The sequence below is a fragment of the Mugil cephalus genome, chromosome 12, assembly GCF_022458985.1.
Source record: "Mugil cephalus isolate CIBA_MC_2020 chromosome 12, CIBA_Mcephalus_1.1, whole genome shotgun sequence".
In the NCBI taxonomy this organism is placed as follows: domain Eukaryota; kingdom Metazoa; phylum Chordata; class Actinopteri; order Mugiliformes; family Mugilidae; genus Mugil; species Mugil cephalus.
Genome location: NC_061781.1, coordinates 923692 through 935166, shown reverse-complemented (window position 1 = coordinate 935166; position 11475 = coordinate 923692). Strand labels below are relative to the sequence as shown.

The window sequence follows — 11475 nt, the reverse complement described above, 5'->3', positions numbered from 1 at the left end:
TTTGTCAGAGAAGCAAAACATACCCCTGTTTTTAACTCGCACATGTATCCAAAATATTTACTCTAGAAAGACAAAAAAACATATCAAAGTCTTCAGGAAGGCTTCACAATGCCCGCGGCTACATGTTTTTATGATAGGAGCTACTGTTTTGTCACAGTAGTAACTTTGTTCTTACAGTTACACACGCACATGCGCAAGCACGCACAAACACACAGGTAACTTTATGTTATTACAGTTATATACACACACATACACACACAAACACACACAAACACACAGGTAATTTTATGTTATTACAGTTATATACACACACATACACACACAAAACACACAAACACACAGGTAACTTTACATTATTACAGTTACAGATACACAGAGTAGTAGGAGGAACGCACAAGTGCCTAACTGTGCATAAATGTAAGCTAACTATACTAACTAGGGGTGTAACGATTCATCCACTACATCGATGAATCGATTTGTTTTCCTATGATCCAACTACATCGATCTGTGCTCGGCAAGTTGGCTGTCTAATATCGATTTAAAAGGGAATCAATCGATTGTATCGATACTAGGAAATAACGCATTGGATTAAGCATCAGAGGATCCACTTAGAGTATTTATTTGAGAAACACTGTAAAACTGGACAAACAAAATTTACAAATTAGTTTGATATACTGAAAACACCGTTATACAAATATGCGTTAGCTTCCGGCTAACATCAATAGCAAAATGAATGTATATGCTAATGCTAACATTCACCTTTACGTCTCTTTGCCTCTCCGCCTCGTCCCACCAGTGACACACAGTGACCTGCGCAAAAACTCGATGAAACAATAATGATAATGATAACGTGATTAAATTATAATGATAATTTAACGTGCAGCGTCGGTCACCACCATCATGTGATATTGTCAACAGACCAGCATGTAGTGGGAATGTCAGCGCTCAAAAGAGGACATAATAAACAGAAACAGACATGTAGTGTTAAACTTCTGGGCCATAATAATCTTGTACTTTATTGATAAACCGAGCGCCGTCCGCCGGATCGAGACACTTGAGGAAATTTAAAAAGTGACTGTAACCAGTAGATAAAGAACTCCAAAGAGTAGATACTGAGCAAGATAGTTATCTGTTGGCGGCCCGCCACTCCTAAATGAATGTAGAGGAAACACTGAGTAGGTATTTATTTCAGTCGCATTGGTTTAATTTTTGGTTAAAAAGTTACTGAATCGATTTCAAGTCACTGAATCGTTTCGGATCGTATTGTTCCAAATGAACTAAAATCGCCTTTGAATCGTATGAATCGTAACCACAAATCATGAACTGAATCAAATCGTTGTTAAAACGAATCGTTACACCCCTAGTGCTAACCCTACGCTGACAGTGCTAACAGTATGCTTATTGTGCTAAATGTGGGTTAAGTGTGCTAACTGTACGACATGTGGTTTAACTGTGCTAAATGTGGGTTAACTGTACTAAATGTAGGCCATCTGTTCTAAATGTAGACTAACTGTGCTAACCGTAAGCTAATTATGCTAACCGTAAGCTAAATGTGGGTTAAGTGTGCTAGCTGTGTGTTAACTGTAAGCTAACTGTGCTAACCGTGGCCCTTTTACAATTTCTCAGAGGGAATTTTCTAGTTAAACATGTTAGTCTAACAACGGCACTCGTCCATAGGGGGCACCACTTACAGGTGAACAGTACACTGTAAGATTTAATCAATTAATACTGGATAAATATTAATAAGTAGCAATTAATCCATCTCATCATATCATAAGCGTTAGCTCTCAGTACAGTGATCATGTAATCCAGCTCATCTTTCTGACAACAACTTAAGTGAAATATATGGTTTATTTACATGAATGGTGAATAATGAATAATAAAGATTATGATGAATAATATAACACTTGGTATAGAAATGATGAGAAGAAAATGGGATAAATGAGTTTTGGCCTAGTGGTGAGAAGTAGCTAATTTAATGAAAATGAGGACGCAAATGGAACCTAATTTCCTAATAATTAAGCGAGTAGAATTAAGATTTGTTTAGATTTACCATGATTTCACATCAACTCTGGTCAAAGATGAGTTTACTTATGTCCAGAACTACGTTGATGCCGCTCCGACCCACTCCAGGGGACCAATGCTGTTGTTGAACTCAGATTTGCACAGTGATGCCATTGGGGAAAACCAGTGGAACCAAGATGTTGAGCAGTTTGAAAGGACAGGCATTTCAGGTTCTAACCTCCAGACTTCATCCCCTGTGTTTCCTCCTTTGGTCAAATCGTCCATCAGTGAGTGAGAGTGTAAGGATCGGTCAATATAGTCCCACCAGTCAGAGGCAACAAAATAACACCCACAGTCTCAGAGAGTGAGGGCATAGTATATCCTCTAAAATACACGCACAAAAAAGACCCCAAAAAACAATAACAACAAGTCAGACAAAAAAACAACCATTAACACACGAATAACCAAAAAATGTTATTCTTCACAGAGCTACTGGCGATAGCCGCCACTCTTTCAGGAGTGGCTGCTAGCTGAAACTGTGGCAACAAAAGCTAAACAAGGGGGAAAAACAGGAAAACATGCTCATTCTGCTACATAGAGCACTAAAGTAGTATAGTGTACCTGTAACTGATGTAAGTGTGTGTATTGTAGGCAATGCTCCTTTTGCTGCTACTATTTAATGGGTATTAGGCATTTGTTAGCCCACAATGGGATTATATTAGTGCCAAAAACCAGTGCGCATAAAAACCATATCAGTGCGCATTAAAACCACCCTGTGCACTCTTGCAGTCTCTCTAGATGCACCCATAACTTTCTGTGTCTTCTACATCGCTGTATCTTACCGTTGTAATTATGGATGTAGCTATAAATATGCAGTTTAGATCCCTTCTCCTCTTTACTTATAGCCTAGATGTATGACAGGATGACTGAAAAATATGACTGATAATCATTCGAGACCAATCTTGTAGAGACTGAGTGAACAATGCTAAGGCACCTTTCTTCTCTAAGGCCAATGACTATGCTCCTGCTGCCATGATGACCTCCCCTAGGATTGGCTCTGACCTGGAGACAGTAGGCATTCAAAATGATCAGAAATGAGGGATGTTGCCGGGCCGTTTTTTCAGTGTCAGTCCTCATAGTGCCAAAAGTCAGTAAAGTCAAGCATGTAGAAGGCACAGAAAGTTACAGCAAGCGTGTAAAGAGAGACTGCGAGAGTGGTCTTAATGCACGCTCATATGGTTTTTATGCATGTGGGTTTTTTGCACTAATGTAATCCCATAGCCCCCCCACCAAATTTTACCAGCCACCACTGGCTATTATTATTTTTGCAACAAATCAATATGATCTCACTTTCAAGACTGAAAGAGAATACATTTCATGATATGTTTTATAGAAGATGACAAGAGGAAAAGGTGCTCTCTGATTCATGTTTCACTTTATTCAGCAGAACATTTCTGCACTCTGCTTCAGCAGGAATCCATGATGCGCCTGGTGGAGCTGAATCTCATGCCGCTGTATCCCATCTCCCTGAAGCTCCTGTACTCGCCGGGCCTCATGTACATCATCCTGCCTCTGTAGTGGGGCTGCTCGTACATCAGCCAGTGGCCGTCCATCACGTTGCAGGACTGGCAGTCGGACATGCGGTAGCGGTCCATCATGTTGTCGCAGTCGTCCATCAGCTCATGCATCTGGCCCTGGAAGTTCTCCCTCTCATAGATCCTCATCCTGTACGAACCTCGGTGCTGTGAACCAAAGGAGGAGATGACTGAAGTGCTGCTGCCTCTCAAAGAAAATATCTTCAAATTAAATATGTATGAAAGGCACACAGATGAAGTAAAGTTCACATTTTCATACCTGAGGGATTAAGCGGCAGGATCGGATAGAGTCACTCATTCCCAGAGACATGTAGTCTGCGTACTCGCCCCTTCTTAGGAAGAACTGGTTGCCCATGTAGTTGGGGCGGTCGTAGACCATGAAGCAGCCACTCTCCACCCTGCAGGAGCTACACCTGCTCAGGTAAGAGGACATGTCAGAGCAGTCGCTCATGCACTCATAGGAGCGACCCTGGAAGTTCCTGTCCTCGTAAAAGACGATCTGAAACACAAAGAAAATACTGATGTGCAGGAGCTCTCAGTTGGTTGAAATGGTGTCGAGTTCATCCTGAATTGAAAACCAATTTTTTTTTCATGTCATACATACATACCTTGCCCATGTCTGATGTGTCTGTGTTTGAGGGAATCTATCCAAAGACCTGTGACTGCCAGGCAGCTTTTATACTTTATAGGCACTGTAACAGGGTTTTGTTATTCAAATTACCTGGAAGCTGATGAATAAGCAGCTCTGCTATGGCTCTTAATTTCATCTGTGGCATCATGATCCTGAACAAAGGGAAGGGGAAATGGGTAGAATACACTAGGCAGTAGTGGAGGGAGAAGAACCGAGTGGCAGTTTTTATTATTTATTTATCTAGGAAACCAACCTGAAAAATCTCCATTTTTTATTTTTTTATTTTTAGCATGTTTCATAAGTAGAGTACAGGTGATAGATAGCAGAGAGGGTATTCCCTTCGGTGTGAGAGACACGTAAGTTACCTAGGCCTATTGTGACCTTGATGAACATGTTTATATATATAATAGAAAAAAACAGCATCTTTGTTATAACTTTGGCAAAAAAAGTAAGTATTTTTGCTCATTTATGCATTACTGATTTATTTCGGTAAAGTCCAAGACCGCGTTAAGCTCAGAGTTTACTCATCTGGGACTAGAAAATCATTTCTATTGCTAGGTTGTTACTAAAGTTCAGATTATTTGCTGTAGTGGTGAACTAGGTTCCATTACACATAGGGGTCTACTGACATGACTGATTGTGTTCCAGTTATTAGTCAGATTAGTCAGCCGTTTATTTCCTTGGAAACGGGAAGCACACTCGCAAAAAACTTAAAATTTTCAGAACAAAATGTCCATCAACATGAATATGTATTTAATTATATGCTTTATTTTGTTGGTAATTGTTGTATAATCACAATATTACCCTCGAGGGTGTGCTTAAATGTAATTTTAATTTCTTAAACATGTTGAACCTTGAGGAAGATGGGCTACAGCAGTTGACACTGGGTGCCTCCTGTTACCTAAGAACAGGAAACTGACACTACAGTTAGCACAGGCTCACCAAAATTCCACAATATCTGCCGAGTTGCGATTTTAGCATTCGGGTCACAGGTCACAATTTGGCGTAAACAACGTGAAAGCATGGATCCATCCTGCCTTGTATTAATTAATGGTTCAGGATGGTGGTGGTGGTGTAATTGTGTGGTAGATATTTTCTCGGCACATTTTGAGCATGGTTTAAATGCCACAGCCTACCTGAGTATTGTTAAAAGCTCATATCATCTCAAACTGGTTTCTTGATGAATATGAGTTCACTGTACTCCAATGGCCTCCACAGTCATCAGATCTCAATCCAATAGAGCACCTTTGCTATGTGGTGGAACGGGAGATTTGCATCAAAGATGTGCAGCTGACAAATCTGCAGCAACTGTGTGATGCTATCATGTCAACACCACCAACCGCTTCACGTTTCTAACAGATTTTCCCCACTCGGCGACACACCCGCTGAGAAACCAACTCTGGTAATTGGCGACTGTATTTTGCAGAACGTGAAGTTAGAGAAACCAGCGACCGTAGTTAGATGCATTCCAGGGGCCAGAGCAGGTGACACCAAATCTTATCTGAAACTGCTGGCTAAGGCCATGAGTGCAACTATGACCAGTCCTGAGCTGAGCTCGTATTTGAGAGAGGGCTGCTGCTGAGTACTGTATGAGCATCCCTGCTACACCGGTTACCAATACATCCTGAGCCCACGGGAATACTTCTACCTCCTCGATGAAATTCAGCAGCAGTATCAAATCATGACATGCTGTCATGTAAGCTTCTGTATATGTTTCATGGCATATCATATCATTAGTACTGATTGTCTTATTCCTATAACATCATTGTTAATACTAATTGAAGTGACCCAGGTTCATGACACTAAGCTGCAGCTTAAATAAAACATAAAAAATGATTTTGAATTTTGAGCGGTAGAGTTCCCAGCTTCAATTAAGTGCTTCAACCAAGCTGTAATCAGTCAAAGGCAACAGACACAAAGGAAAGATAAATGGCTGACGATCTGGCAGCAGAGAGCTTTTTGCCCAATCAAGCAATCAAAACCTCAGACAGGAGCCAAGAAGACCATTTGTAGAAGTGACCTAAAAGTTAACACAGAAAGTAACTCAAATGATTCAGTGCTAACACAATTTCAGGAGAATTAAGTCTCTGATATGACACTTTCAAGGGTGTATAGAAGGCCCTGAATCAGGTTCTATAACAAGCAGGACTTTAAAGGTCAGGCGACAGAGTGCGTTGAAGACTGCCTGTCAGTTTGAGGCCTTCAAGTCCTGTTCTGCTCTTGCGTGGTGACAGCACTATGATCAGCATAACTACCACGAACACCAGTACTTCCTGGAATGTGGCAGGTGCCCAAAATACATAGACCAGGGCACCAGAAGCCTGTATCACAAAGCAAACTCAACTTACCCTGGGTTACTCCCAACCTATGCAGCTGAACCTATCCACAACAATGACAACTGGATAAGCGGTATCACAACGCTGGTTATCAACCCGGTAACTTAGCCCAGGTTTGTCTTTTTGTGAATCAGTGAAAGCACGTATAAGGGTGGGTTCCAAGGCAGCAGACCAATCACAATCATGAGTGGTGATCTGCTGGCAAAAAGGACAGCATACGTCTCCTATGAGGGGCAAAGACTGATTCTCCTCAAATATGAATAAGAAAAAGAATCTCACTGAAAAGTCAAACACCGTGGGTGCATTGAAGAGACGCCATAAGGTATGGCAAAGGATTGCAGATTAAATAAATGCATAAATTACACATCATTGGCTCAGTTAGTTAGCAGCCATGAATCCCAATCAATGTGTTGCAAAGATGAATGTAATGTATGACAATTAGTGTCATTCCCCCAGATGTAATCCCTCTGGAGTAAAAAGAATGTAAACCAAGATTAAAACAAAGCTCACTCCTGAATTCCATAATGTTACATGGGCTACAATGAAGCTGGAAGCTAATGCCACAATTACATCATATCGATACATCAGGTTTTTAGCCTGAATGAAATTATCCCCAGTTTGAGCTTAGCGGGGACAAATGGCAAAAATATACTCTTCTTTGTATGGTTATCTCCTGGAAGATACGTTCACGCTGTAACGCTCTTCTCACGATTCCGAACAGCTGATTGGCCGGTGGGTGGAGATTTTTATCAGGCTCAGATCAGTCCTGAAAGCTACCCTGACCTGAAGCAGGTTAGCCGCTCAATAAGAATGAATCCAGCTTTGTGATACCGGAAACCCAAGATTAACCCTGAAGTTACCTCTCTAAGTCTGCAATCCTGCTTTGTGATACAGGCCTCAGCTCTCCAACCACAGGATCCTTCTGTATGATCACAGTTCTAGGACAGCAGCTTCTAAAATTCTGGAAATTTCAAGAGAAGAAGGCAATCAAGCACTCATCATTAAATCTGACTTCTGAAACTATTTTGCTGATATGAGGACAATGACGGGAGCCTAAATGCGGTTTTGAGTTAAAAGCAGTTGTGGGTTAACTGCAACAAACTTGTGTTAAATGTATCCAAAACCAACTGTATGGTAATTGGCTCGCACCACAACATTAGTAAAAATCCTCAGTTCGATCTGAAAATCAAAGAAGTATGTATCAATCAGGTGCAGGAGACCAAGCTGCTGGGAGTTGTTATTGATGACAAACTTACATGGAAAACACATAAACATGGTTGTTAATAAAATGGGAAGTGGCATTTCTATCATCAGAAGACACAAAGCATATTTATCACCAAAATCAATTAAACTAATAATACAGGCTTTATTTCTGTCAAATCTTGACTACTGCCCCATGGTCTGGTCAAACGTTACAGCATATATAATTAATAAACTTAAAAAAAGTGCGAAATAGAACAATTTGCATTGTCCTGGGTTGTGATCTCAGAACTAACATATTTAAAATGCATAGAAATCTTGGTTGGTTGATGGTTGGTGATAGATTGTTTTATTCATTACCGATATTTGGAAATATTTGGAAGAAATGTATCCAGAACAAACACCCCATAAGTTCTATACAAAAAACTACACTATAGTTCAGACAATCATATTTATACAACGAGACATGCAGCCAGTGCAAAGTTTTCACTGCCAAAAATAAAGACGAACTGCAGTAAAAGAACAATAATGTACAGAGCCATTTTTTTATTTTTTATTTTATACATATTTTGTATTTGTATGTTTGTCTGTTTTTTTCTTTAAAATTTTGTCTTGTACTGTATTACTGTATATGTCGGACCCCAGGAAGAATAGCTGCAGTTCTGCTGCAGCCAATGGAGATCCAAATAAAACAATAAATAAACAATATACAATTTTGCAGTGATTGAGGTATGGGAGAACTGTGTGTGTGTGTGTGTGTGTGTGTGTGTGTGGTGATTAGTTTCGGTTTTGGTGTGGTGTATTGCACAAGTGACTGGATGAATTAGATGCAGGTGTACTTGGGTGTTGCCCCTACTTTCAGCTGTACTTATTAGTCACACACAGACTGCAGAGTTAGTCTGTTATAATCTTCTGTCCAGTGTGGGTGTGGTAGCTGCTGCTAGTTCCCTGACAGCCTCATCTATCGAGAGTGCTGGGTCTGAAAGAGGTTCAGAGTGTCAAATGTTTGGCAGAACCCAAGCATGACGTTTTCTTGGAGCACTGACCCACCTCAGCCCAGCGGCTGCTGAGAATGCGAGTTTTGGCTTTGCCTCCACCCCAGAGAAAAAGCCAAATGCCCAGCCATAGTCAGCCCTCCCTCGTCGAACTGGCTTCCTAAGCTTCTGATCCTGGCCCAGTTTTAGTCTACTTTTAAGAAGTTCTTTAACATTCACATAAATATTCGTTTTTCGCAATCAATTATTAAAGAAAACTCAGACAAGAGCCAAGAAGCCCATTTGTAGAAGTGATCTAAAAGTTAACACAGAAAGTAACTCAAATGATTAAGTGCTAACACAATTTCAGGAGAATTAAGTCTCTGATATGACACTTTCAAGGGTGTATAGAAGGCCCTGGATCAGGTTCTATAACAAGCAGGACTTTAAAGGTCAGGCGACAGAGTGGGTTGAGGATTGCCTGTCAGTTTGAGGCCTTCAAGTTCCGGGAGTTCTGCTCTTGCGTGGTGATATATAGTATGTCGTTGTACAGTTTGATGAATATTAGATGTTATTTAAAACTTATTAACATAACCAGTTTAATAGTAATCATTTAAGATTGATATTTGTAGAAGGAACAAGAGATTATGCAATTACATATTTTGGATTTTAGAGAAGCAGCATCTTAGTCCCAGATGAAGGCAGTATGTCATGAAGGATTCTAGATGTGAGGAATAATTTACTCAGAGAACATGGGCAATCATGTCATTGGAAGAGAGAAGTGGCATTGAAACTAAGAATGTTGATTCTGTGGCGGCACAGCGGAGGGAGAGGGGAAGGGGAGCTGTGGAGTAGCGTCTGGAAACATAGCTTGAGACCAAAGAGTCCCACTTCCTAGACAACAGACTTGCAAAAATACTCTACAATCCACATCAGTCACATACTATTATTTACTGTCTGCAACAGAAGCAGAACTCTTAGATAAAGTAGATTGTGTTCATGCATAAGACAAAAGGCAAGCTGCCCAAGAGTTGACGGCTGCTATGAGTAATTAAATGACTCTCAAGCTCTCAATAATATCTTAATGCGCAATAGTGATAATGGGATATGTGCAATAGTGTTGAAGGGACATTTATAGTGTAAATATGTGTAATGGAGTTAGGGATATGTACGTATATCAACAAAGCGATATTTGCAAGTCATGCAAATTTTAATCAAAATTTTAATCAAATTTTAATTGTCCAGCTTTTGTCTGTGTCTCTGCTGTTGTATGTTATGTATGCTTGTTTTTTCCATTATTCACCTGCCAATAGGACTTGAGATGGAAATTAGCTGTATGGCTATAATCTCTCATATTCACATGTAAATGCTCATTAATATGAACTGTCCCATTTTAAAAATCAATCAATCAATCAATAAGTCAATAATACAAATGATGTCATATAACCAGAAGCAGATGACAGAAGGGAAAACATTGTTGTTTTGTTGTGATACTAAATTGTGAGAGACTGTGTTCAAAGTCTATAAACAGAAATCAGCGGTAAATGCTACAAAAATACAAACTGCATTAAACTCCTCTGAGCTTCTCATATATATAAAGACAAGTCACATGCGCTGTTGAGCTTCAGACCCATTTGCACTGAGTTGGTTTCGATTCTTGGCACTGCTAAACAACCATTGTGTGTGGAAAAGCAATCCAGTGAGTAAGAACAATGGGCAAACTCTAGATGAATATTTGAATTGTAATAACTATTAAATGCACTGCTAACCACGCATTTGGCAGTATTGTCTCTGCACTGTATAAAGAGTAGTGCGCAGATTACGAGCTGCTGTATTTCAAGCACTACAGATGGAGAAGGTAATAATTCACCGCAGAATTTCTGCAAACACAGATGCAAGTTAATAAAGTTCATGTTTCTGTTCTTTCTAGATTGTGTTTTATGAGGACCGGGACTTCCAAGGAAAGTCCTACGACTGCAAAGGGGATTCAGTGGATCTGCAAGGCTTCATCCATCGATGCAACTCGGTCAAAGTAGAAGGAGGCTGGTGGGTCTTATATGAGCGCAACAACTTCATGGGCTACCAGTATGTGATTGGTCCAGGAGAGTACAACAACTACTGCCACTGGATGGGCTTCAATGACTGCGTGCGATCCTGCAGAATCATCAAAAATGTAAGTCTACACTGCAAAGGAAAAATAAAAATTAACATTTTCTCAAACTCAACACATTTATTCTCTTTCAGGTCCAAGGGCCGCACAAGCTGAGGCTGTTTGACCAGCCAAACTTTGATGGCCAATCTCTGGAGCTTACAAAAAACATGAAGTCCTTGTTGGAGAAATGGCTCCGACAAGAAGTCCAGTCTTGCAAAGTCCTGGACGGGTCCTGGGTCTTCTTTGAACATCCCAACTTCAGTGGTCGCCAGTACCTCCTGGAGAAAGGAGAGTATCGACACCACTTGGAGTGGGGGGCTGTGAGAGCCACCGTGGGCTCCATCAGAAGAATCATGCAGCTGTGAAATGTAGAGCATTCCAATAAAATACTTTAATTCTAACACTTGTCTGTCAAGTTAAATATACAGTACATGTATCTGTGATGGGCTGCATGACTCCAGACTTTTTAAAGTTGACTGTTCTGTTATGAAAGTCAAGTGAACACTGAATAGTCTCTGATGATGTCACTAATAAAAATAGAGAAATTAATTAAATCTATACATATTCTTTACCTGAATACATC

At 40.3% G+C, this 11475-nt stretch overlaps 2 protein-coding genes across 2 annotated transcripts; one reads left to right on the top strand and one right to left on the bottom strand.

Annotated features, from left to right (window-relative positions):
* Window positions 1–3427: 3427 nt before the first annotated feature.
* LOC125017627 (gamma-crystallin M3) lies at window positions 3428–4243 on the bottom strand. Its single transcript, XM_047601011.1, has 3 exons — window positions 4208–4243; window positions 3859–4098; window positions 3428–3746 (listed from the first exon to the last, which is right to left on the bottom strand). Exons 1-3 carry the CDS (start codon window positions 4214–4216, stop codon window positions 3471–3473), a joined length of 525 nt encoding a protein of 174 aa, XP_047456967.1. The 5' UTR covers window positions 4217–4243; the 3' UTR covers window positions 3428–3470.
* Window positions 4244–10589: 6346 nt separating this feature from the next.
* On the top strand, window positions 10590–11257 carry LOC125017849 (gamma-crystallin S-1-like). Its single transcript, XM_047601367.1, has 3 exons — window positions 10590–10598; window positions 10671–10913; window positions 10985–11257. Exons 1-3 carry the CDS (start codon window positions 10590–10592, stop codon window positions 11255–11257), a joined length of 525 nt encoding a protein of 174 aa, XP_047457323.1.
* The last annotated feature ends 218 nt before the right edge of the window (window positions 11258–11475 follow it).

Bases quoted from the DNA above. Each gene is read 5' to 3' on its own strand.
- LOC125017627 (XM_047601011.1), bottom strand. The intron at 3,747-3,858 runs GTATGAAAATGT...TTTGGTTCACAG, and splicing joins CCTGCCGCTTAATCCCTCAG to CACCGAGGTTCGTACAGGAT.
- LOC125017849 (XM_047601367.1), top strand. The intron at 10,914-10,984 runs GTAAGTCTACAC...ATTCTCTTTCAG, and splicing joins CCTGCAGAATCATCAAAAAT to GTCCAAGGGCCGCACAAGCT.